The sequence below is a fragment of the Lagopus leucura genome, unplaced genomic scaffold, assembly GCF_019238085.1.
Source record: "Lagopus leucura isolate 7727_CA_CO unplaced genomic scaffold, USGS_WTPT01 Super-Scaffold_806, whole genome shotgun sequence".
In the NCBI taxonomy this organism is placed as follows: Eukaryota; Metazoa; Chordata; class Aves; order Galliformes; family Phasianidae; genus Lagopus; species Lagopus leucura.
Genome location: NW_024962260.1, coordinates 6114156 through 6142086, shown reverse-complemented (window position 1 = coordinate 6142086; position 27931 = coordinate 6114156). Strand labels below are relative to the sequence as shown.

Here is a 27931-nt window from a genome sequence, read left to right as displayed (position 1 = left end):
CAGGAGCATTAAAATGAGTCACCGGTTTAAAGTCAGCTTTTAATTGAAAATGTCTGAATTTTCAGTTTACCTGCTCTGTTTCAGACCAAGCCTTATTCACAGACATCTTATGTAATGAAGATAAAGCTATACAATTAGTGGCCAGCCTTCAGCATGCAACAGTAATTAGAGTTTCTATTCACTGGGCATTAGAGAAAGGAAATAAAAAATGGGAGAAAACGTCTGCTCTAAATGCCCATTGAAATATAAAGTCTTAGGTTTCTATGTCTTCACTGTTACAGGATTTTCAACACATCTGTCACGTAACATCTTTTATTCCTTCTGTTTTTTGTGTTGTTTGATGAAGAATTTAAGCTCATTTTCCCTGCTGGATGTTAGTATCTCCACTTAACTTCTAGTTACAGGAGCCACATTTATTACTCACTTCTTTTGCTGCGGATTTCAAAGCACTTCTACCAAATTGCATCTACCTGAACTTGGTTGAATAAGTCAGAACGGAATTTAGTCCACTTAAACAATATCACTAATGGCAAAAGATGGCGTGAAATGATTTAGCCTACACTGATAGAGTAACCATTCCAAAATAAGGGAGGCAAATTACAGACTGCTTCACAAATGAGAATGGCCCCTTTTTTAGCCTTACCAAAGCAGAGAAATCTCCAAAGCATCACTTTTCAATGCTCTGCATTTTCAGTCTTTTCAGATAGAGATACAAACCTGTTCCAACCACATCTACGTAGTAGGTAGCTACTCCCAGTCAGGTGAAGGCTTAATAACTCCTTTATTCTGATTGCTTTGGAATGTATGAAGGAGGTAACAAAGCACATGGCAATTTCTAAGATATTACTTCAGACAAACAGAACTTCCAGTAATGCTTAGCCTGGTTCTATCTGTGGCAAAATAACATCTTTCTAACCAAGTGATAGACTTAATAGAAAGTGAAGTATCAGAGCACCTAAAACAGCCTGAAGCAAACAGTGTTTTAAAACATTAAACTTTCAGCAGCTGCTTCTCTTCTTCCTTACTCTGTGTGCACTACAGGGGAAAGTTGAGTTCTTTTAAAATTGGTGGAGAGACAGAGTACAAAATCAGAGGAGAACGTAGTCAGGTCCAGGATTTTATCTGCTCCCTGGTTTAGCATTGGCAGTCTCAGTGCTGTTGCTTCTGTCATGCACACTGCTGAGGGCAGTTCATTTGAGATTCTTTCTGCAATACAGTTTTGGACACATCATCACACAAGTTTTCAGCTGGAAAAGATAACCACCATGTGAGCAGGTGAAGACATGGCCACAGAAATGGAGGTGTTGCAAAGATGCACCAATATTTAGAAACAAGTGTATGAAGAATCCCAGTTTCCCTCCTATTTCTTAAGTTTAAGCCACGGTAAGAGTGATTTGTGTTGTGTGTTACAGCTTGATTGAGTTTAATAGCTCACCTGGTCCAAAGGAAGAAGCCTGTATTCATCCTGGCCTGTGTCTGTCCAGTGAGTCACTGGAGAGGGCAGAGGCAGAAATGCAACCTGCAAATGGGGGTAGAGCAGAGCAGAAGATGAAGAGCAGCAAAGAAGAGCAAGCCCCTGTTTCAGAAGTCACAGTCTATTCCACTAGCTAACCACAATGTGAAATATTCAGGAGAGGTTGTCACAGAGGTTTTATAGCTCAGGGTTCAGAGCATCCAAGTGGAAGGGAAAAGTGGATGTGGTCAATGTAGTTTGTTGTGTGATATGAAAGAAGATACTTTCCCATCAGCAAATGGGATTTTGTTTAGATTGAACACTTGCACAGAATATGGTTGTTTAGGGCTGAATTTATGGAAAAATAAATCTTTGCCTGGAGGTTTGGGTGAAGATCAAGTTCAATCTGCCATGGTTTTCCACAATATAATGTGGTTTTTCTCACCAGCTGAACTGCCTTATTTCATTCCAAATAACTTTGATCTGTCTTGAAACAAACATTTGATTTAAGTCAGCAAATGGATGTTTTTATTTTCTGCTACGTCTAAACATTTCATTTTGATAGAAAATGATGAAATCATGTCCTGTCATTTCAGCTCAATTTCAGTATTCCTGACATCAAAATCTTTCTGAACTTTTTACCTTAGGAGGAAGCAACTGTGAGAAAGAAAATACTTTTCCTGGTCTGATCTAGTAAAGAGGACAAACTCAGAAATACACAGTATTCAAAATAAAAGTTGAGTGCTGCTGACGTTGGTTTTCAAGGTAGAAGGAACAATGCTATTATCTCTCCGGTATGAAGAGCAGTCATGGCAAAGATGAGTTCTGAATGTAGAAGTGATGTAACAGTCCCACATCTTTCAGGAATCATCCAAAACTCACCCAAAGGTTTATTGGTGGAGTTGTTTGCCTTTTTTTCATCACCCATACTGAAAATCCCAGTATGAGTGGGACAGTTGAGTGCGTAATTCTTGAAAAGGAACTTTTTCCAAATTCTGCAGAAGATACCAACAAGTCTGTTTTTTTGTTAACATTTTTTTCTGTGGTATTTCTGTTACATTGTGGGGACAAATGTGTTTATACATAAGAGCAAGACAAAATTAAAGAATACCAAAACAGATGTCAAAGAGGATCTGAGTGAGGAATTCTGTTGAATACGGAGTCGGGGATCATGGCTTCATAGCTTCACTTCTTAGTCACTGATATGAACAGTTTATGATGAGAGGAAGACAGCTAGTAGTCAGCAGTGATTGTGAGAGATTCGAAAGAAACTATAATGACCAGGTTTGTAGAGCTGTTCTTTTTGCAGAAAGGCAATTTCGAATTTCTTCTTCTATTTTTTCTTGGTGTTGGAGAAGAGGTAGCTTTTGAGTACAAAGATTTGAAATTCTGGAAAGTGTTCGATTTCATAGCTTGAGCATTGGAATGAGCTGGCATTGTATAGGCATTTCCCTGCTGTCATATCGTTAGTCTGGTGCCATCCATGTGGAAGGCTTATCCTGGTCCTGTGCCTATGAATCCCTCTAGTAAAGATACTTGGGAATATTTTCTTCCAAGTGTTTTGCCTATTTCTGAGAGTCAGATTTGTACAGCAAAAAAAAAAAACACCCGTGTAGAAATGTCAAAATCAATTCCCTTTTCAAAGGGGATTATGTGTCTTACTTTTTTCAACTGCTTTCAAAACTCAATTCATTGTGTGCTGTATCCCAGCACTGAGAAGTGCTCCATCATCTCAATAAAAAGAGATTGGATGACCTCTAGAAGGACTGATGTGAAGACAAAGTAGGGAGCAGACAAGCTGAATGCGAAAAGAAATTTATTTTCTTCTCTATTCCACTGGGCTAAGCCAGCAGTGCCTTACTGAAGCGCATGATGTTGCACTGATATAAATGAAAGCAAAATGGGGCTCAGAGCATCCAACAGCACCTATCTCCAAAACTGAACCTGACATTAATCATTATAACCTGTGATTCTTTAAAAAGTTCCCTTTAGCTTTAATACTCATTGTGTTGTTCAGTTGCAGTGCCTGTCTGCCACTTTCTTTTAGAAGATGTGCTTTTTATAGCTCCTGGTGCCTGCTCTAAGCCATCCTCCAGATCATGTGCTGCTTTATTGCTACCTAGTAAATAGTTACAAGATGCCATATTGTCCTGATTTCAGCTGGGATAGAGTTAATTTTCTTCCTAGAAGCTGCTATGTAGCTGTGTTTTGGATTGAGGATGAGAAAAATGTTGATAGCACGCTGGTAGCTGCTGCTGAACAATGCTGCACAAAGCCAGGGATGCTTCAGCACCTCGTGCTGCCCTGGCAGTCAGGAGCTGGGGTGCACACATGGTTCAGAGGGGACACAGCCACTGCCTGTAAGTGTTGGGCAGGCTGAGATCAAAAGGAAATCATGAACTCAGGACTTATAATGATTTCTAGTGCTCTCTTCACAGGTAATGAATAAAGAGTCCGCACAAGTGGTTAATCTTGGGTTGGGATTTTAAGCATTACAGATCCTAATAAGGGCTCAGTCTGCATACATTGTGTGACTTTTGATTTTCGTTTCATTTGCCTGTGCCTTAATAAGATTAGATATTAATTGGAGAACCCATTGGATGGGTTTTCAGATGCTATATTGAAATGTGCTGGTTGTAGTGCGGGCTCTGGCATATGCTTTTAGATGTGACATCGGTGTGCTATTGTGGTCTTTGGCATGCCATTTATTTGATCTATCTTAGCCTAGACACATACAAAAGATATATAATGGTTTTGAATTACCTTGACAGATAAAGAGCATTAATATTAAATCCTTGAAAACTGCTTTGAGATCTCTGAATAAAATGTACCCTCAAAGCATCATCATTATGTTTGTTAATAATATACATACCCCTAACTAGGACAGAGCACAGGCTATTTAGGAAGCACTCCTGTTAAACTTAACTTAATCACAGCACATAAAAATAAGTGTCATGATGTAGTATTACTGGCTGAGTAAGGATTTAGAAACATTTTCAGATTTCTTTTACAACAGAGGACATGCAGATCTGCTGACTGAAAATTTCTTCCATTTTATCCAGTATGTGGACCATTTTGCATTAATTTCTAGGAGTAATCTTACAACTCTTTTCGTGGAGCTGAACAGATAAGGACATCTGGCCACAAACTAAACAACTTTGTCTTAGGCAAGATGGGATAGACTTCTCTCTCCAGTCTCTGTTGATGCTAACAACATGACTAACACCCAGCTAGCAGTATGCAGCCCTTAACTCAGCCTCATCTTTCACTCCTCTTGTGGTTCTGCAGTAGCTATCCAGTTGTTCAGTACTGTCTATTATTTGGTCCTTGCTGTTTCTTAAATACATTTCTGTCCTCCTGTCCTTACCTACCCTTTGAGTTGTCAGCTGTTAGCCTTCTTGTATCAGTGCCCTTGGCAACCTTTTCTGAAAACTTCCAGACAATGAAATATTCAGCGGTATCCTAATGTCTCCTAAGGCCCATATATAGCTCACGCAGTTTCTTATTCAAGAAGGTCTCAACTTTTGCTTAGAGAGTGAGGTAAGCTTGGGCAGAGTCCAAAGGTATCCTGTGAAGGGCCAATTCATCCTTTCTCTGAGATGTTTTTGCTGTACAATAATCAAATTAAAAACAACAACAAATGCTGTCCTTAAGTACTTCAGCAGCCCTGTGTTTCAGAGGCAGATGTTGTGGAGTGGTTTTCTTCTATCAAGTGCAGTGCAGTCCTGGCCTGTGTGCTCAGCTCTTCACTGCTTTCCCATTCTGACATTCAGCTAACTGCTTACTTGTTCTCTTTGCAGTTATTTATAACATTGATGTAGTGCTTCTGAAAGACTTTCAGGAGCAGGAGAAGGTAAACAAGTAAAGCACATCTGAAAAATGCTTTTAGATGTCAGAATACAAGGGGTTATCTGAGTCCAGTTTATTTTAATAAATAATTATCTGTAACAGTCTCATTCTTTACACGTGAGAGGATCTGGTCTCCTGCATACTCTGAGGTTGTGGCATGCGTGCTGTATTTGTTTGCAGGAGCCAATGATGCTTTTATTTGTCTCATATCATCTACCCGTAGAAATGCTGAACAACTTTCCAATTTCAGCCACATTTTGCATTATTACTTTAACTTATTGTTGGATTGGAGCTATTTAAGCACCAAATCCAATTGATTTTACCAGAAATTACAAACCTAAAGACTAACCATAACTGTTCTTAATGGTTATTCAAGTTTATTTAAAGTATAAACATGAATTGTGAGCAGATGGGATTTCAGAGAAAGTTTATATTTTCTCCCAACTTATATAATCTCTTCTTTCTGTTTAATCTCAATTTAATTGCAATTGACTATCGCTCAAAGAAAGAAGTCAGGCCCAGTCTCACACACACATACAATTTCTGCTGATGATTAGATCTTATTTCTGCCACTAAAAATCCGAAGTGAATGCAGTTTAGTTAATGAGATTGCTTTGGACTTTATTTGATGATCAGAAGAGTCTGTTCCTTGCAGAGAATATTTTTTGTGTCTGTGTACAGCTCTCACCATCACTGGAGGGTTTGGCATCAGCTTAATGCTGAAAGCAAAGATCAGCCCGAGCCAATTTTAGCTGTTTCAGTGCCATAGCCATAAGTCAGCACATGTTTCCTTGAAAGTTCTTCACACGTTTCGATGACGCCGAGCTGAGTTTCAAGCTTGTAACAAATCTTGAAAGCAGCTGTTTCCCTAGGGCTGAGAATTTCATCACAAGGATTTCACACAGTTCTGTAGACAGGATAGGAAGCAGTCCCTCTGGCAATACTGCTGTACATACTATGCTAATTTTTGAAGACACCTTGACAACTAGTTTTCCAAATTGTGCCCTTTGTTGCCAGGTTAAACAATGTATGTGTCGAATCCCATCTCCCACTCTCACTCTTCTAAGTAGATTCAGCTGGGCTACATTCATTGATATTTATTACTTTGGATCTCAGGCTGTGGGAAAGCTGTGCACAGGTTTGAGTAACCTCTTCCTGCATTTTTAGCATCCAGATCCAACAGTTATCATTTGATCTCTCAGTTTCCTCCATTGGCTGGATTGGATTTCTTGTTGTTGTTGAGACTCTGAGAAAACTGAGACATAAAACAAGATGTTGAAATTAAATGTGTGCCCACCACAGAAAAAATGTAGAAAAGAGAACGTGGAAATTACCAGAGGGCATGAATCAAGATGATTCCAGGTTAAGATGAACTGAGAGAGGACGTCCTTTGCTTAGCAGCACAGGAAGCAAATCAAGAGGTAATGTTTTTTGTGCTGGGAGGATAAGAGTTATCTGCAGTGGAAGAGTCTCTTTCCCACTCTGTCATCAGCAAAATATGAGTCATATGCTTTACATACAGTCAAGGGTGAAATGCTCAGCTGTTTGCAAACTTCTTGTTTAAAAAATTGTGTGTAGTCAGATACTTTTGCCAGAGGTTGCTGTAATATGTCAAGACTATGACAATCCTCTAAGGCCATAAACTACCCCCATGGATATCTCTGGATTTGGTAGTAATTGACTTTGTCTGTTCTGTCATTTACTCTGTTTTTTTAGTGAAATGATCCAAGGAAGAATTAGAAAAACAACTTGGATTATAATATTGAGGTTTTGTCTGTGATGTGAGGTCACTGAGCTTGCATCGTCTAACAGGAGTTGAGCACTGGGCTTCAGGTTTTATGGCAAATATAATTCAAGAGATCATTTTAGGTGCAAGATCAAGATGAAATCTGTGCTTCTCCCTGGCAAAGTCTGACAGCAAGAGTGCCATGTCCCACCAGCTCTCAGGAAAGCTCTCATTCCCCAAACAGTTGCAATAAGTTGAAGATGTTCTACTGAATCCTCAGATTTATCATAATAATATAATAATAATATGTAATAATTACACTTTTCTTTTTCAAAATAATTCAGATGCAAACCCTCTGTTCAGCCCCACCTGTTATCTGTAGTGCACAGGATGGAATTAGTAGGAACACTTTTATGTTTTCTGGAGCCTGGTGTCTGTATAGATCAGTTGTCTGCTATCAGATTTTATGGGTGCTTCAAGGCTGCCCTATGGTTTTAATGAGTTTTAATGAGCTAAATGTTAACGAGACTATCACTCAGGCAGGCCTCACTGTATCTTGGCATTTTTCTGTTCCTGGGAATACCCCCGAAGCTCTTCTGTCAGAAGCTGACACTGCAGTGACCACTCCAGTTATTTACAAGTGAAAACACCTTTTGTATTTTCTGTACTCTATAGAATGACAGGAGTGCAGGTGAGCCAGAGCTATGGGACCAAGAGCAACTGAGTACATCTCCTAGGTCTGAGATGTTCCCTGCTTAGCTAGGAAGGGAAATAAAGGAAGAGAGTGTTGAACATAATGGGATTCTGCCTGCATTGGTATAATCATAAAACAGAGCCAGATTACTGAGAGTGGTTCTGTTATAAGGATGGAAATGGGAATAAAATGAATGCCACTTTCATAGGGGATGGGGCACCACCATGATCTCCCACTGTCTAATTGTCTGTTCCACTAAACACTTATCTAACTTGCCTGGGGCGTTTGTGGGGTTGCATCAAGTCTTTCATTTGTTAGAGTCATATTATTCCCTTTCACGTGAAATGTAGCTCAAAATAGAGAAAAGAGCAGTTTCTAATTAAGCTCCTGCCTAGATCCATTATAGCTTCTGAAGTGATTGGAGCAGGGAGATAAAGAACTATAATGAGCCCGGTATGTAAATATAGATGTAAAGTTTGTTTGGAGGGATGGGGGTTAGAGGCCAGATATCGTGAAACCAGACATAAAGCCTCTGGGTAGAAATTCAATCAGTGCATTAGTTATCATGGATTTTCATAAAAATAAAGTAATAATGCACATTCATGTTTCAGTTCATAAATGTGAAGTGACAGGCTATGACTTAGCCACTGAAATGATATTATAGACCCAAAAAAAGAATAATAGAGGAAATTGAGAAAGCAGAAGAGATGGTTGTAATAGAATTGAGCATTGGTATAAATAAAAATCATGAAAGGGAGATTGATTTAATGCAAGATATGAATGTCAGAAACTCAAGGTGTTAAAAAGATCATTGGTTCATCTGGTAAAGCATCCCTAAGGCTGCAAAACTTCTAGCTGAAAGAGCCAGGTCTGCTTGAAGTAGATGAACGTGCTTTAAAATTGTATGAGGAATAATGTATTGGGGGAAACATGCTTCTGCTCCACACACAGTTCATTAATAAGTCGTGCAGAAGAGGAAGAAGCATATATTGATCCACTGGAAAATTATCTTTTCTTGCCTGTATTGATAGAAGACTTAAATGTAGATATGGGAGTGAGAAATTGTTTTAATTCAGAAAGTCTAAATAGCAAACATTTCCCTGCTAGCTAGTTACAAAGCTTTGGAAGAAAACAATCTTAGTGAAGTAAGTTGGCCAGGCTACATCTGTGATTGGTGTTTTGTACATAAAAACAGGTAGGACAGGCACAGATTTCATGTGAGTGATGTCTCCATTTAAGTGTCTGCTAATGTGGAAAGATTTATTTTAACTTGTGAAAGTCTTTTAGGCTTCACACACACCCATCTATCTCACTGCAAAGAAGCTAAAATCTGCCTTGTTTGCACATGTCTGAGGGAAGAAGGCTCAAAGTTCCAGATGTAACTGTGCTAAGTTCTCCTCACAGTAGCTGAGAGTGACAGAACAACTCTTTTTTTGGTACTGGTTTGTGTAAAAAAGAATATAGCAGCCAATAAATTGGAGTGTGGCTTGGTTCTCATCAGTCCTACAGGCATGAGTAACTACACATTGAGATTTTGGAGCTGTCATAGTTCTGTTGATAGTTTTGCATCTTTAATTTTCCCTTCATTATATGGAATTCTGCTTTTCAAACAAACAGAAACAAAAGTCTTGGGAAGGCTTTTAACAGCTGGGTGCCAGTGGGAAAAGTCCATATACCTGCACAGAGTCTGGGTGCAGCACAGCCAGAAGAACCCAGAAGAACCTAGGGAGGAACTGTACATATCCTGAAATTTTCTCTTTCTATGATTTTTCATGCTGAGGATCACCTCTGCTTCTGAAAAAAAAGTAAATAAAATCTGAATAACCTTAGTGAGTCCCTCATATCATCTTCCTGGGGCAGACAGCCCTCATTGACCTGAGGGTGAAATAGGAAGTGAAATGGCTCACCTACAAATCTCACAGCAGATAATGAATTCCCAGGGCCGTTCAGAAGGTTGTGTGGAGCCTGTGGAACACCACCTGCTGTAAGGAGGTGATCCCTCTTTGTCAGTCTTGCCCTCCCTATGAATTGATGAGCAGCAATCATCAAATGCATGCAACTTCTTTCATAACAGATCTTGAGGCTTAGTGTAAATGAGCAATGGCACAAGAGGATAGTTGGCAGGGCACCAACAAAATTTCTGCTCTTCTGCCAGTGACAAATGTATGCTTAGCCAACACAGTGATACCAAATCAGCCCAGCTTCTGCTCTGCTTGAGTGAAAAAGATAAGTCTGTGATCAATTGGAATTGCAGTAGCAGTTTGGGCTCTGTACAGTTGCAGTAATATTTAGCCCTGTCATCTGTGGTCTGCTCAGCCCACTGATGAGTGTGAAGGATAAAACCAGGGCGGTCTCCTGCCAGCTCGCCGTGCTCAGAGCTTGGCATTAATATGTGCATTTTTCCAGGGAACTTTACATATAGTTGGGCTGTCCAGTTTGTTCACATTGTTTGGAAATCAAGAGAAGGCACAGCTGCCCAGCTGCTCCAGGTGCCTGCCATTCAGGCCAGGGTATGCTTCTGCAGGGCGCTTGTGGATTAGCATAAGTGAAGCAGTAAAGTCTGATGAAGCTGAGCATGTCTGGCACAACATCAACGCTAAATACGTGCGTGTTGTTGGGTTTTGGCCATGAGGTCTTTGTAAAAGAGCAAGAGTATCTGCAATGCCAGAGATATGACAGGCTGCTCTGTCATTGGAGTTGGGAGCTCTGTAAAGGAGTGAAGGCATCACGTGACCATCAGAATCTTGAACGTGAAATTCCTGAAGATCCTTGTGAAAGCAGCTCCTCTCACCCTTACCTTCCCGGGAATGTCTTCATGAATATTTTCATAAATGGTTCTTTGGAGGTGGATGTAACTGTCTTTGAAAGGAGGTGAAGGTCTGCCCAGGGCACTGCAGAACTTGATCAGGTTTTTCAATTTAACTATTAATATAATTCATTTCTAAACGCTTAGACCATGCAAGATGTGTCAGGGCAGCGGGGCAGTGTGCTTTCAGATGCCAGCAACCTGGCTGTTTTTCCTTTTGGTTGTTTGAAGATAGTTCAGATAACAAAATTCAGGACTCACCTTGATTTAACAGTGAACAGATACAATGTGTGAGTGCTTGTCAGGTTGGAAAGTGTGTGAAAGCATCTGGAAGATCAAAGCAGCATGAATCCTATCAAAGTCAGTGGGGAACAAGCAACTGAAATCTTACAAAATGCTTACAAATTGTCCTTTACCTTCCATTCCCTGTCCTCGTGGAGGCCAGCTCTTGGTACATTTTATTGAATGTGTCCCTATTGTCCTTTCATTGAAAGTGAAAGGAAGCTCAAAGCAGCTGTAGGCTCAGGTTAGCAGCAAGATCAACTGTTTTGAACTTGAAGGCCAAATGCACCTTGACTGCAGGGCCATGTAACCCCATTAGTTACATTATGGCTGACAGGGAAAGAGCTAGAGCACAGTTTGGTTTTCTCTTTGGTTATAGTGACAAAAGCCAAAGTTTTTCTCATCTCATAGCCACCTCCAGTGTGTTTTAAAAACTGTTGTTGCTTTGCTGACTGTTAGCCCCAAGCACATCACAGTCTATGTCCCATGTATCTGGTCTGTTCTTTCCTGCCCTGGAAGATCGATAGGCATGAGGCACGGATACTTGCTCTTAGCACATCTATGACTGTCTCTTTCTGTATGCTTGCATTACATAGCACCTCTGTCTCCCAGCAGTACTGAACTTCAGTGACCAAGAACTGCAGTTCCCTGTTGCTAATAGTCCTGTGACAATCTAAACAGCTCGAAGTAAAACATTAAGGAACAAAATGAGCAGATAATGAACCTTTTCTGAAGTCAAACAGCAGAGGAGAAATAGAAATTGCTTCACCAATCCTCAGCTGGCCTTCTGTCCATTCTGTCAGTGTTTTTGTGTCATAAATTTTTCTGGGATCTGTGTGAGAGGAATCAGTTTCTGGCTTGGCTTTCCTATTTGTGCTTTCATGTTTTGCTTGATCATTCTCAAATTTCTGACAAACAAGGCCTCAATTCCAGCCCCAGACAGCATTTGCATGTAGCACTTTGTGACCAAGGGGAAGCCACTTAAACACTGCATTCCTTCAGCTGTACGTTGAGGATAATAATATCTATGCCATATAAACATATATTTGTATGAAAAAACACATACACACACTTATGTCCACTAAGCTTTGAGATTTCACTCTCACTTTGCAAATGTAATTTGCAAAGCATTGGAGAATTTTTTCCTGCAAAATGTTGAGACACTTAGATAATAGGAATAGTTCAGATGTAGAATGTTCATCATCATCACCATTGTTATTATTATTTTATTCGAGTGCACCAAGAAAGAGATGTGGAAATGAAATAATATTGATCTGTGGCAATTTAACTGATCCTAAATCAGGTCTTTGTTTAGCTGCCTGAGGAAAATAAGATGCCTTTGCTCCGTCTTTTTAATATGTTTTTTGTTTGAATTTTCTTGATTTAATGAAATGCAATCGATTTTCAGGCAGTGTCTAGTCTTGCACATCAGAACACAAAAGCAATGTACGTTATTGTTGCTTTTGCTATAAATACAGGTTAGTGTAATATGCTTAGTGTTTTTTCACATCTTATTAGGAAAGAAGAGATTATGAAAGAGCATTTGCTTTGTCTATGTGCTGCAAACTTATTTAATTGCATTTGAGGAGCATTAATTATGTTGCCGCAAAGACTTCATTCTAAGTCATCAGGAAGGGAACATTTGGCTCCTGTTCAGAAGAGCTCAAAGGGGTGGCTTTCACATCGTCTTTTGGTGTCCAAAATACACTGCAGACAGAGAAGTTGTACATTACGTGGTTCATACCTGAATATATAGCTTAAAAATTGCTAAAGGTTTTGAAATGGGCTGAGGGGGGCACAGGTGTGGAAGCCATTCCTTTTTTCCCCACTGCTGTCACAACACTCATCTTTTCTCTTCCTCTACTCTGTTATTTTTACCCAACTTTTTTCTTTGCTCTTATCTTTCTTGAATTGCATCTATTTATTTCAGAAAACTTTCTATACTATCACATCATTCTGAATGCTAATCCTGTTCACTGAACTACTTAATACCCCTCCCCGCTTGGCATGATCTGCAAGTTTAATGAAATTAATTAAATGGAAATTAAACTAAAGACTCCCATTGACTTCAAGGGGCACTGGAGTGAACCCAAACTGTCTTACATCTTTTAGAAGTGGTTCAAATGAAATACACTTATTGCTTTACAAGCCATTTTTGTAAGGGAAAAGACAGATGCATGCTGAATAATTCAGAGTCATTGTTGCTGACTGAGAGAGATTTAACTAATTTATCAAAATAATGACCTTTGTTCACAAAGGGGAGCAAGTGGCTTTAGATTGTTTCTGTCCCCAGAGGGATGCTGAAGGAGCCTGGGTTTTGCTCAACACCATTGCAAGGGGCTTGTGTGGGGATGTAAAATGAGCAGTGAACATTAGCAGCAGCAGCGTTTGCAGGTGGTTGGAGATATGGTGGAATGATGATGAGATTTTCCTTGAAGATTGGTGCCACTACTCACTGTGTGGGAATCCTGGGGATACAAGGATCACTCCCATCCTGTTCCCAGCACGCACACATAGATGCATTGCTGTTGTTTCTCACCCTCTCTGCTAAAACAAAACCACTGGGCACTGAGAACTTGACATCTTCCAGAAATTATTGCAAAGAGAGCATGCACCCAGTAGAAGAGGCAGAGCAGGCAGCCTGCATGGAGTTTGCTTGATAACAAGCAAGCTGAGGACAGCTTTTTGGGGAGGAGTTTGCTAAAAACTGGTGGGTCAGACAGTGAACCCCCAGCCATGGCCACCAGCTGGCCAACCATCAGCACAGCCTGACATCTGTGTGCCACACCTTACTGGTGTGAGGGGCAGCAAGCTCACAGTAATGTGCCATTTTGCAAACCAGTAAGAAAGTGATTTATCTTCAGTTGTTCAGAAATAGGCATCCCTAATAAGAGAAGGTTGTGGTAGTAGGTCAGGCAAGGACAGAAATCTCTTCATTGCTCTCACATCCTAGCCCACAGCTCTGGTGAGAAAGGACGTGTTCTCCCATTCTAATATAAACTTTGCAGTCACTTTTATAGTGAATGTGGTTTGGAAAACACTCTCTGGCATTTCAGTCTGTCCATGCTGACTGATGCCAGCTTTCCTCTGATACTTGCGTGTTATGGGTACAGTTGTGCTGTTGAAGCACTGCCTTGGTTATATGTTCCTCTGCAAATGATTTTTGGCTTAAAAAGCCGTAGGTCTCTGTGAGAAATTTTTCATGCTTTACTGTTGCGTTGTTTCTCTCCAGTCACTGCAAGGTGTTGGCCAGCTTTCCAGAGCTTGGCGTGCATGCATGAGTGTATGTATACAGCAACAGATTTTTCCTTTTTCTTCTAAGTGGTAATGTTGGATATCTGCCTGCTTCCCAGAGCAAGAGAACTAGGCTTTGGCTGTGCAAATTCAGTGCCAGAGGAGGGCTGAATCTTCAAGATGTTTTGAAACCATACTATTACCAAGATGGAAATATCTTTGTCCTTGTAACACTAACCTCGAAAGACTGCCATTGCTAAACACATTTCATCTTCTTCTCCCTGTGTTGAAGTGACTAAAGTGCAGTGCATTTGCTCAGGATGGTGTCTAAGTTACAAAAGTAATTTCAGCAGCATTTGGTCATTATTCTATTAACCACCAGCTGAGCTGTGGTTTAACTCAAGAAGCTGTCTGCAGATCTGTGCTCATGGGACACTGAAGTCTGAGAACACTGAAGAGTTCAAACTCTCTACTCTGCTTTCATCATGGCCTTCTCTTCTCCCTGCAGGGTCTTTTCATTTGCTTCTCCTGCATGGCTCTCACCACCTTTAAGTCAGTGGAGGTCTGGTTTCATGCTTGGCTTGGGTCAGACCAGTTCTCGGTGGTGAACCTCATTAAAATTTATGGATAACCCACTGCTTCTTGGAAAGAAATTTGAACAGGACTCTTCTTGTTCAAGGGCAGAAGTGCTTGCCCTTTAGGGTAAGATCAAAGCCTACCAGAGTCAGAAAGAAGTCTGAGGTCTGGATGAAATCCTTGGGCAGAAATATTACGTCCCTGGGGCTCCAACCACTAATGATATTCTCTGAGGTAATAAGTGCTGTTGTCCTCACTTAATGGATGGAAACTCTACTGAAGAGTGATTCTTTGAGCATCCTATTCAATCTGTTGCTGGAGGGCCTGGCGCATGACCTGCTCATGGCACCTGTGGCATGCCAAGGTGCAGAAATGCCCAGGATAGTGAGTCTTCCCCTTTTCATATGACTGCCCTCAGCATTCTTCTGTCTTCCCTCCTTTATGGCTATTATTGTCAAGAACACGGCCCAAACTTCAGAATCCATTTGCAAAAGTCAAAGTGTCATTTCTGATTTTTTGGTAACCACCTGTCGCCGCAGCACGAGCTGCATAATTAGAGCTGACAATCCCTGTCTAGAGGTTTTTTGGAAGCTGAAAAAATGGGAATGTTGTCAAAAAAAATAGCAATGCTTCTAGTCTGCAATGCAGTGATGGAGATGAATGATGAGTGATTCCAAGGAGGCAGAGCATATATCAGCCCAGTGCCTTTTGCTAACCAGTTTAGAAGTCTTAACTAGTTTAGAAGGTTTTACATTTCTCTTGTAGCCTTAAACAAAATTTATTTTTTATGGTTTCTCTGTTTCTCACTTTTTACTAAACCATAGCAGCCATGCTTAACGCCTCAGTAACAGTGGTAATTCCTTTTGCATCAGCTGATGCAAAAAAAATCTTTAGATGTTATTCATTTTTTAGTTTTGGAGACTCTTTAAAAGAGAGTCTTATTTTTTCAAGGGAAAAAATAAATTTAATTGGAGTCAGTGGTGAATCATAGCTTGTTCACAGTGCTGAGTAACATGCAAATTTTAGAATACGATATGAAGATTTTGTAGGTGGACAGTGACTTTCATTGCACGTGTTTCAGGGTGGAAATTGGTCAGCTGGTGAGGAGGGGATTTCTCTACAGGTGTTGCTTAACAGATATGTTTGTAACACTGTCATCTAGGCAGGACTTCGGGAACTCCTGATTTAGAAGTTCCATCTGAAATAGGGAAGCTCAGTCCCATGTCTTGCCTGGCAGCGGGATCCTGCACTGCACAGCTGGGTGTGTGGGGGAGCTGCAATGCACACTGCTTAGCACAGCAAGCATGCTTTGTTTCCATTTTACCTATGCCACTAAGAGCAGCATCAATGTAATAGTCATTTGAATTTGTTCATGAAGTAGAGTTCTGCTTCTACACTTGTACAGTCTATCAAAAATGGCTGGATAAGGGTAGATGAGAAATGACTGGAACTTTGTCTCAGGGTAATGAAGAGAAAAATAGGAGTTCCTTAGGACAGGCTTGTTAACATAATTGTAATATATGTGATGGCAATGCCAAAAAAGAGAACTCAACATAGCCAATGGAAATACTGTACTATATAAATTGCAGAGTTTGAGACAGCCCAATCTTTCCAACTGCCCATGCTGTTACGCTGCAGGGGTATCACCCCAAAAGAAAAAGTTCCCATGGCTGCTGAAGCCTCGAGAAGCCGTGGAGGTGGCAGCAGCCTGAGCCAGTAGCACCAGCACAGTGCTCCTGCAGGCAGCAGGCAGGGAACACCTGCCCCGAGGACAGAGCCTGCCTTGGCAGAGTGGTGCTCTGGTTCTGAATAACATCTTTCTAGAAGAGCCCTGGGATTTTGGAATCCATTTCTTGACTTGCTTACAAATATTATGTGATGCCTTAGGCATGTCGGATCTCCTTCATCTGCCCTTTCTGCGTGTGGTGAGTTTCAGCATATTCTCTGTTCCCTCAGCTGCCACGGGAGAATGTAGGAGTAACCTGAAGTACTTTGCTCTCCCTGTGTATTCTCAGATCCCTGCCACATGTGGCTTTGCCCATTTTCCTCTCCCCCAAAGGGGACTCTCATGCATGATACTCAGAGACCTTACAGTAGGCTATTTCAGGCTCTGTGTGCTGCAGTTCCCTTCCTCTCCCCTGTGCTGCTTCACTGACATGAGCTGACCAATGAGAGACTGTCTGTCCCCTGGTTCTGTGTCAGTGTGTGGTCCGTCCTGTTTGTCCCTGCATTGGCTCTCCTTCACTGGGCAGCCAGTATTTATCATAATTGCAGCCTGAGCATCTCCATTATTTCATGAGTGTGAAGCATGGTTGTTCTACTGCCATTATTCCTCTTTAAGCTTTCATGGAAGGAGGGAAGAAATGGCATTCTCAGTGTAGTGACAAACCATAGGGTACTTGATGTGTTTATCGTTCTTCTCCCGCTTTGCTTGGGCAACCACAGCGAGTGATATGGAGTTCATGTGGTTTTCAGATCAGGAGAGAGGTAGGAAGCTGTAACTTCATTAACACTGGCAAGAAAGCGTTGTCACATTTGTTGCAGCCAACTGTGGCTTCTAAAACCTGAGCACGAGGTGGTGGGTTGAGCCCACAGTACTGGCGAGCAGTCAGACAGCACTTGTCTAATGGAACGTTGGCATTTCTGTGTGCCAGCACTGACATCCTCATGTCCCCATGATGTAGGGCAGCCGGTGCTGAGGCCGCTCCATCCTCCTGCTGACCGCGTGCTGGCAGCAGTGATTTTTAACAGAGCATCCTCCTGCTGATCCCTGCTCTCCCAACACCAGGAGCAGCAGGTGGGCAGGAAGGCACCACCTTCCTTTTCCAGCTGGAAAGCAGGGACGGCGGCACAGCCAACAGCAATAGGGATGGCTGCAGCCACAGAAGGAGCAGAGGACAGCAGGAGTGAATGAAGCTGTTTGATTCCTCTTGGCTTTGCCTGCTTGCCAGGAACCCTGTGGTGCATCCCACCAAGCTGTGCTGTGCTGATGGAGGGCTCTCGTTGGCTGCTGGTTCCTAGAATGGGTGGAAAAAGGGAAGGACTGTTCTCTAACTACGGAGAAATGTTAAGCAGAGGAAAGATGTACTTGTGTAACCCCAGCACCTTGTTTCTTATAAATTAAGCTTTGCAAAATCCTTGTAAAACAAGGGGAGGGTATTCCTCATTTTACAAATACATCACAAGCTGATTCAAGCCCAGATTCTTAAGGAGATTTAACCACCAAATTCCCCTGAGTTCAATGGGAGTAAAGACTTCAATATCCTTGAGAGTACGAGTCTCAATAAATTATACACAGCTATCTTGTAAGCGTGGGTTGGGAATTAATCCCAGACTTCCAGAGAGGTTGTCCTGTGCCTTTGCACTCCTTTCTGCAAATGAAAATAGCACTATTCATTTCTCTAAAGATACTCCAGATTGTATGAAGTGATTGGATTTTAATTGAGCAGAGTTTTCTTGTGATGGTTTTGCTTTGAGTTGTGGCCCCGGCTGATTAAGCTTATTGGGGAAAATTTGATAGGATATATTCTCTCAGAATTTGTAGTTCTGTGAAAACAGTTTCAAGAAATTATGCTAACTTCTCCGGAATTTCATCTCTGAAAGAAAGAAAAAAAATGCACGATAACAGGTTCCTGTTGTGTCAAAGAAACATCTTGTTTTGACATTTGCAAAGTGAAATGTTTTGATTTTTTTCATTTTAAAATAACTTCTTTCTTGATCTCATGGTATTTTTACATAATTTTAATCATTTGAAATTGAAATGAAACCGAATTTCATGACCCAAAAATGAAACCATATATAGGTGTCTTGAAAGCCTTCTTACAGTGAGGCTTCGTGCTGCAGGCAGCCCTACTGCCAGCTCTGGGGAAAGGAACCACCTCACATCCCCCAGAGACCCAGAGCTCAGTGGGGACAAGGAAGAAGCTGCTCTTCTCTCACTGCATCCTTGAAAAACACATGGCTGTGCAAATCCACTGCATAAAGATTTATCTGATGGCTCTTAGCACTCAAAGTGAGTGCAAAGCTTGGGCTTTGGAGGGAAAAAATCCACCAAAATTATATACTCCAAATCTCAATCTTTATTTATTTTTTTTAAAGTTGATTCTTCCGAGACACTTTTAATGAGGGGATTTTCAGTTAGTTACACCAACATGCTGCAAACGTTATGTCAGACCCATAATGTTCACAAAAGAAGTATTAAACTTGCAGCTAGAATTGGATGTTTGCCCAGAATTGTAAGGCATTTTGAAATGTGCTATTTTACATTTTGCTCAGGTATATTTTGCTGAGGATAATATATTGATATTTGCCACAGAGCTGTAGAACAAACTAAAAATTCCTTAGAAATAAATAAGCATCAGAGCTCTCTTCATCAATATCACCTATAACGTGCTTCAGGCGGATTAGTGCAGTAAAAAAAACTATCAAAGAGACATTTCTTCAATTGCACATCTCATTGCTAACGTCTATTTTTTGCTGAACTTCCTCTGAAGCATTGTCAGGAATGCTTGCAGCATGGTGCTATGGAGACGTGGCAGAAAACAAGCTCTTAGGAAGGCATTTGGGTAATAAAAGTGGATGCAGCTGTGGATAGCAGCATTTTCTGGTGCTGTGCTGCTGCAGGAAAACTGCTGCAAAAAAGTGTGGATACTTTGAAGGTGTGCCCCTTCATCACAGGAGCTGCTGGGATTATTCCTTAAGTGCAGCAATTCAGTGGTTCCTACTTCCAGCAACATCCAGAGTGGCTCACAGATCTGCTGCCATTGGATCTCAGGATGGTGATTTCACATCCCCTGGGTCCTCACAAAATCCCAGACCAGGACATCTCCCATCTCTAGACATACAATGGGCTTAGGGCAGATCTACGCCCCGTGCTGCTGCTTCATTGCAGCCATTTATCTGCAATGCCTGATTTCAGGCTGCAGTGGGTTATCGCGGTAACCGCACTCCTCCAGCACAGGTGATTAAATGTGGCTCCGCCTCCCCTGAGTCATTTCTAAGTGAGTTATGGAGCTAATAACAGCCTCATCCTTTTGTACCTTGGTACACAGCTTGTGTTCTGAAGTCTTTTATAGCTCAAATGAGCTGCTTTTGCTTATTTATTTCCCTCCTCATTCATTTTTAATGGTTATAAGAGACTCCTCCATTCTTCTTCTGACAGTGGTGATTTAGGCAGGACTCATTAACATAACTTACGTTACTAAATATCACCATTTATGCTGGTAGACCAAGGAAAATGTGTGCAGCGCTAAATCAGAAGAGATCCCATGAGGTTGCCAAGGTGGCAAGGCTGTGCTTGATGCATGTTTTAGAAATGGAGAGTGCTTGCATGGGGGAAGGAGCACTTACAGAAGCACGGATTGGAGGCAGAGTCCCAGTGTATTTCCAAAATACAGAGACTTGCTTTCCTAATTGGCCACCCTTGAAATGGCTAAACCAGAACTGCTCCAGATGCGTTTAATTTTCAAAGACTTATTAGCTGTGACTTTGTAAGGGGTCCAACAATTACTGCGTCAGAAAAGCAGTTTCCTGTAAGGATTTTACTGTTGTCCCGTGGGAATTTAGTAATGATAATGAAGTGAGAGAAGACAGTTACAGTTATTTCTGAGAGCTAATGGTGAAATACTGTGTGCCTCTTCTGGGAGTTACGGTGTGCATTCCCCTTTCCCTCTTTCTTTTTAGATTTTTGGTTGCTATTCAGCAAACCTCACATAGAGTATACAGTCTTGAAGGAGTAGTCAGCTACAGAGATACTTATGGGAAGAGCACTAAAATGCTTTTAGGGAAGGGATGGGACCAATATACACTGCAGGAGGCAGTGGGTAGGGAGGATGTGTTATTTCTGAGCAACCTTATTGCTTCTTTCCATGTTTCTCCTGGGCTGGCTGCAGCTCTGCTTCAAAGGGCTGAGTGTTTTCTTCCACAGATCGCCTCTCAAACCGTGAAATGAGGATAAATTAATAAAATCTCATTTCCCTTTCTTGTGATCACACCTGAAGAGTATAGAATGTGGGGTGTTTTGAAGGAGAGAGAGCTGGCATCTTTACACATAAAACAAACAGACGTTTTAAGTAAACATAATAAAGAAGAGCCTTGGTGCAGCAGGAACCCCTCCTTTCTGGTCAGTGATTGTTTGCCAAGGAAACAGAGTTTGTGTGTTCAAGTGATGCAGCAGCATCACTTTCACAGCTGTAGGGCTGCTAGTTGAGTTTTGGGCACAGCTTTGGGTGTACAGAACTGCACTTGGGGCTGAGGAGTGAATGCTTATGATGAGGATTTTGTGGCAGGAATCGGCAGCGCTCTCGCTCTGCTCCCATTCAGAGAATAGGGAAGCTGAATGCAGTGCTGGGCACAGCTGAAATATACTCTGTGCACATTTTATAGTGCTGATGATTGAACTTGACATCCAGCTCGCCAGAGCCACGTGCTTGGTATGGACATGGCGTACCTACCAATCTAAGTCCTAATCCTGTGCTATGCTGCCAATAAGGGACCTCTGACCTCTGCTGCCCCAGTGCATGGAGATTAAATGTGTGTGTGGAGTTGTTCACTGATGTAAGGAAAAGAGGTGGAGCTGCAGGAGCCCAGCAAAACTCAAAGTGCTTTAATATCCTACCAAGTTTGTTCCCAAAAAAACCATTCAGATCTCATCTCCCTCAAGAGATAAAAGTCCCCACAGTCCCCTTGTGTTGAGAGAATTTGCAGAGCATCTTGTGAGTACAGCTGCCCTTAATTAATAGCAGGCAGCTCAGCGTAGATGTGTGAAAGGCCCCTGTGACACAAAGCCCAGAAAGGCTTTAGCAAGGGAGCACAGCACCAGAAGAATTTAATGGCATTATAATGTCCTTGTATTACAGCCACAGCATGCAGAGATGTATTCCAGCATTACATTAGCAGGAAAAGAAAATCTACTCCTTCCCTCAGGAGCCCTTTGCACCTTTCCTGAGAACCATGGAGTGGCCATCCCCGTGAGATGGGAACTTAAAGGCAGTGGAAAGGGAAAAGACTGATGGTGAGAGTCCCCGCACTTTGGAACCACAGCACGTCGCTTTTCCCTGCACCTTGCTCCAGCCCCTTTGTAGCTCCCATTGCATTTTATAGTGTGTTTAGTAGTCTTCTGTTTGGGGGCAAAGCCTTTGCAGCTCTGTAGTTAATAGCAGGCTGTTGGGGAGCTGTCTGTTGATAGAGCGCAGACTCGCTCACACGCTCGTGCACCCACATCCGAGGGTATGTGCAGCCACTCCACCCATGCGTTTAATAAACTTGAGCCACAGCCATTGCTGCTGTGTGTGGTGAGGCGTGCAAAGCGAGAGCTGCGGTGCAGGAAGGGTTGGTGGTTAAAGGCTGGTTGTGTGAATTAACGCAAAAGAAAGGGAGCTGCTCGACGGAGTGACGGGTGGAAATCCAGTTCAGATTGAAGAGACAAGCATGCTCGGGAAAGGCAGCGGCAGCAGGGCTGCCTTGTGCCCCCATCAGTGTGACGTGGGGCAGCCTGGGGCTGCAGGGCACTGGGGATGCTGCTGCAGGGCTGCCTGGGGCTACCAGCTGCTGGGCTGTGCTCACAGCTCTCTGCTCTGCTCTGCGTGTGAGTGTTTGTCCTGCCGAGCCACGGCTGAGCCCCGTCCAGCTTGTTCCACAAAATCTGCACTCATTTCTAACAAACAGCTTAGAAAACTCGGTCTCAAAAGAGACAGAGGAGCTCGATGTTTCTTCCTTCTCTACATCTTTTTCCTCTTTCTCTTGTGGTGGAAGATGAATGGTTCGGATGTGTCTGCAGCAACACAGGCACAGCTAATCTGCCTTTCTATTGATGACCTGTTTCTGAATGTCCTGGCCCGATTTATGAAAATGTACTGTATTTTGCACCATGTTTTGATGCTGCTCTGTTAGGACTGCATGCAAACTGCAGCAGAACAGTGATGCTTATTCATTCCAGCAGTGAAGGGCTGGCTGGGAGCTGAATGAGCTCATAGTTGTTGCTGTCTTCACTTACAGAAAGGGAAATGGGAGTAAGTGGGTATCCCAAGCCCAGTCTTTTTTTTTCTCTGACCATCGGTTTGTTTTGTAAATCATTATCTTGAAAGCACAAGGTCAGGGTATTAATTTAATCTTTCATATAGTAGGTTTTTAGGGCTGGATTCTTTTTTTAACTCACTCCTAATAACCTCTGATAAAGTTGAAGCTGAAGTCTCTTTGTCAAATGTTCTTTCTCTTGCTATTGCTTGAGCATTAATGAATTAAAATCCGAGTTGGATTCCCATCACTTACTGGAGTAATACAGCAGTTCCCTGTATTGCCTGGGAGAGCCTCAGCCTTGCTGCAGCCCCTGTGTGCTGATCTGCTCTTCACACACAGGCAGCCCAATGAAAGCAACAGCCAAACCCCACCTGTGTGGTGCAGGAATGCTTCAAAGGCTGCTGCTCCTACAGGGAAGCATTTCCCAGAGAGAGGACTCTTGGCAGGAGGCCTGCCAGAAGCCCTATTGCATGAGGGCTGGACAGCAGGGCTGTGGGTCCTGAGGCTCTGCTCTGCAGAGGACTCCTCAGCTGGGATTTCTGTGCTGCAAGGCGTCTGAAATCACCAGGAAATGGTTTCAGCCTGAGGCTGATCACCCAGGGTGACATTTAATTGCCAAATACATTAGCTCCCTAAGATTCACAAACACAAGGTGTTGCTGGCTGGAAGCAGAAGTGGTGAGCAAGGCACTGAAACCTATTGGCTCTGTGCTGCTCTGAAGAAAATCCTTATCTTCGGGCCATTCTCTAACAAGTGTGGTCCAACCTGCTGCTCACAAAGGTGGGTGAGGGACCTCAGGGCAATCAGCCCCAGGCTCAGTGCTTTCCTCAAGGCCACCTCCTCTTTAGGTTAACCAGCTGCCTCACAGGTGGAAATCAGCACATTGCGACTGCCCAGTATTTCTTGCTGGCAGCCTAGGGAAAAGAGGAAAGGTATAAAAAGCAGCAGACGTTGCTTTATAGCACATGGGAGAGTTGTCTGGTCTGAGAGCAGTATTTAAAATAGAAAAAGGCAACAGGGATAAGTGCAACGCCAGCAAGGAATTGAAGTTTTTCACTTGCAGAAGCAAGGTAATATGGGTTGAGAAAAGGAGCAGATGTACCAGGCACTGCCTGAAGCTCTGTGCCTGCCTGCTGGACATTCTGGTAATGTTGCAGGTGGGAAGTAGGATGTAGTTCTTGCCCTGAGTGTTGCACTCACATTAGTGTGCATTCTGTAAGGAAGCAGGGGCATCATGTCTGTTCTCCTGCGTTTCCCAGAAGGGAAACATGCTCATGCCTCTAGCCTTTCCCATGGCCATTTCTGCAGGCTCACTTGAGGCTTCTCTCACAGCCCTGCACTCTCATTCTCAGCTCAGCCAGGTTGGATCAGCATTATGGCTGTTACTCTGTGCTCCAGCCTTCTGTGAGGCCCTTACGGTACATTCACCCATGCCTTGAGGCTTTTGTGGCAGCAACTAGTTTCGCTTGTTGTACAGCACAATGAGATTGGATCCTGATAGGAGCTGTTAAGAGCTCTTGTAAAACATGCTAAAATGAGAATATCCCTAACAACATAATTCTGGCTGTAAATAAATTCAATATTCTCCTGCTGAAACCAATAGCAGCTGCAAGATTTTGACCTTAAGACAGCTATTGCTTGCAAGGGAGGTATTGGTAGAGTCATGATAACCTTTTTTGTACACTACCTAGGATCAGAGAAGCAAGGATGGAAATGGATTTGCTATGGACTGTCCGCAAGGGGGGTTTGTTGTTGTTTAAAGATAATAATATTAGAAATGCAAATTACCCCACAAAAGCTGTTGATATTTAAATACGATTTAAATTTATTTAACATTTAAACAGAAAAGTAGAAAATGGCATTAAATTCAGATGAGGATGAGACTGCATTCTGGAGTCAGAAGTATTAAATACATCCACAGAATGAAATAGATGGCCTGGCTGGTAATGGATTGTGAAAAGAGTTCAGGGATTTAATAGATCATTCCTTCACATCATCAGCATGGTAAAGTGGTAGTTAATAAATTATTTGACGTGTACATTTACTCGTATATTTTAACTAGCTGTAATGAACAGGTCCTGTCAGCTCACCTAGATGCTTGCAATAGCTGCTAAATTGCTTGAGTGGGATTTAGTAACTCTCAGCAATATTGATGTCCAGAGCTGCAGGCTATAAATAAAGTGACATCAGGACTAGCTTGAGCAGCACGGTGTGTAAGACCTTTGTTGGGCTTGCAGTTGAGATGGAGCTGCTTGGCCCAATGAACATCACTGGGCACGTCAGTGTGAGTCCCTTTCCAGTGATTAGTACTGGGCTGATGCAGTCACCCCACGCTTGCCACCCGTAGCATAAAACTCTTTGTCCCAGTTCAGAAGTGACTATACAAATTTGTCCCCTATTGAACTGCATAATCAGGCAGTTATCCACCTGCTCCTCCCCCAGGGCACGAGGAATTCCTTGTGGAGCCCACAGAGTCAAGGAGGACAAAGAAGAATCCTCTCTTAAAACCACTGTCTCAGGACAGTTGTAGTATGGAATGGGAAGTAAGGAGAGAAAGATGTTCTTTTATCTCAGGTTATACTAGAAATGTTTATAGCAGAGAAAGCCTACCTGTTAAAATGATGCTAAATTACCCAGCCTGTTACGGTCACACCAGGCAACCTTCTTGTTATTCCTAGTTGTCCTCTGAACTTGGAGCTAGTTTAAACTTATATTCTTTTTCTCCCTCCCACTCACTCTGTGATGTACTTTATAATTTGTGAGGAGACTCATTAACTTTTTTTTTCTTCCTCTTTTTTTTTTTTTTTCCAGGTTTCTGACAGGTGTGACTATGTCTTTGTCAATGGGAAGGAAATGAAAGGCAAAGTGAATGTCATAGTTAATTTTACTTACCAGCATCTGAGTGCCCCTTTAGAAATGACAGTCTGGGTTCCTCGTCTCCCGCTGCAGATAGAGGTCTCTGACACAGAACTAAATCAGATCAAGGGATGGAGAGTCCCCATCATCTCTAATAAGAGGTAGGTTTCATTAGAGGATGTTCATTCTGGGTTGTGCACTTGCCAAAGACCTGTCAGAGGCAGTGGATCTGAACATGCTCATTTGGCCTTAATGCAATTCCAGTGTAAATTTGAAGGTCATCAGACATTTATTCAATAGGCTACTTCACTGGTCTTATAAGGGAAATGGAAGATGCAGGTTGCATGATCCTTCAGTGGAAATCAATTTCTGTTTATAGTGCAAGGGAGTGAGACAAAAAGAGTCAATTGCAGGGTTGGCTATGGGAGCAGCAGGAGGCACCCACACTGACCAGCTCTGGCCAGGCTCCCACCTGGTCCACAGCTCCTGCCAGGTAATTTGGTCATTTTTAATGGCAAACAGTTGGTGCATGCTTATTTTGCACTCATGTTGTAGGATCCAGTGACAATGATCATGTCCCACAGTCAGGGTTCTGATAGAGCAAGGCTTTAGGTTTGCTGTCTGCACCCACAGACAGTGAAGACAGGACGGTGAGTGGATACAGGCAGATCTAGGCTGTCAGTGTTGTAAAGCAGAAGAACAAATGGATAAAGTGGGAACTTGCCATTCTCACCTGCTGATGAGAACATCACTTATTATCAGGTTTCTGTTAATATCAAAGCAGAAAGGTGAGGACGTTTGTGGAAAAGTGATTTCAGCCTGAATGCCATACAGAAAAAGATATGTAAGTAGGTGTAAACAGAGGAGATTTCCATGGCAACACCAAGATGTTTATGGGCAGATCCAGAACAAAAAAAGTGCGGATGTCCTGAAAGTAAAGACTTAAGTTTGGAAAGCATGAGAGAGGTTCAAAGAGGACAACATAGCAGTGAAGCTAGAAGGTTGGTGATTTTCGAGGCCATGCTCTAGCATGGAGGCCTCAGCTGTGAACAAGGGAAATGGGATGAAAGCAGGGTGGCCTGGCTGATTTCAGAAATGCAGACAGAAGCAGTTTCAACAGAGACGTTGGGGGGCAGGGGGGGGTAGCAGCTCTATATTCCACCACCCATGCTACAGACTGATGTCAGCAACAACTTCCCTTTTCCAAACTCCCCTAGCATCAATTTTTGTTAATTTTTGGCTCTTGACGTTCTACCAGACCAGCCAGGGACAGCGATGATGAAGAAGAGGACGAACGGAAGGGAAGAGGCTGTGCCCTTCAGTACCAGCACGCGATGGTCCGGGTCCTCACACAGTTTGTGGCTGAAGCCCCAGAGCCTGGTGGCCAGCTGAGCTATTTGCTGGGTTCTGACTGGCAAATTGACATCACCGACCTGGTGAGCGACTTCATGCAGGTGGAGGAGCCAAGAATTGCTAAGCTACAGGATGGACAGGTTTTGATCGGGCAGGAGCTCGGAATGACAACAATTCAGGTAGGAAAAATTAATTATTTACTCCCTTTCCTCTGTTAATCCATCGCCTCTGAACCAATGTGCTGATCAGGTGTAACGCAGCTTCTAGCATTAGCAACAGACACTGGAGATGGATTTCTGAACAGAGCACAGTTGCAGCAAGGTCTGGAGGACACAAGATTGTTTTCTATGCATGTCTTGTGCCATGAAATATGCAGACTGCAGTCCTAGGAAATCTAGCCCAGCCTGTGTAAGTGCAGGTTATGATTATTTTTGTTTAAGGCCATTGCTGAACATGGAGCCAACATATGGGCTGGCACGAGGCATGCAGCTGGTGGAACATCTGTCTAATCAAAGCCTACAGTGACAGAGGAAAGGGTAGAGGCAAAGTTAACTCATGTTGGCTGAGGAACCAAGGCTGAGTCACATGGCAGTGAATCCCCACAAGCCTCCTGAGCTCAAGCAGTGTTACGAAACATGAACGTTAGGGTACATTTCCAAATACACATAAAGCAGTAATAATAACAGGCACTTCTAGAGTGATGTTAAAAGATCAATCAGTGACAACTGAGCTGTATTCTCCAGAGGTACAGATTTTGTTTCATCAATTTCAGCCAATATGGCCAAAAATATGGCCAGTAAATGCCACTGTGCCTCAGTTTCCCCATCAAAAGCAACTCACCTAAACCTATGCATAGGGTCATCGGCAGCTTTTCACATATCTTTTCACATGTTCTTCCTGACATGCAGAGAAATACTGGCCCAGGAAATGGGGTCCCAGAGGGGAAAAAGAAAAAAAAGAAAAAAAAGGGAGGGGAAAGAAAGAAAAGGAAAAGGAAAAGAAAAGGAAAGAAGAGAAGAAAAGAGAAAAGAAAAGAAAGGAAGAGAAGAGAAGAGAAGAGAAGAGAAGAGAAGAGAAGAGAAGAGA

The 27931-nt window shown here is 42.5% G+C and overlaps 1 protein-coding gene across 1 annotated transcript in view; it reads left to right on the top strand.

Moving 5' to 3' along the window:
* The window catches only part of LOC122177006 (transmembrane protein 132D-like), a 195623-nt gene that overhangs the window by 160369 nt on the left and 7323 nt on the right, over positions 1–27931 (top strand). The window contains 2 exon segments of the mRNA XM_042866056.1: positions 25448–25653; positions 26751–27024. Coding sequence (XP_042721990.1) covers positions 25448–25653; positions 26751–27024 — 480 coding nt within the window.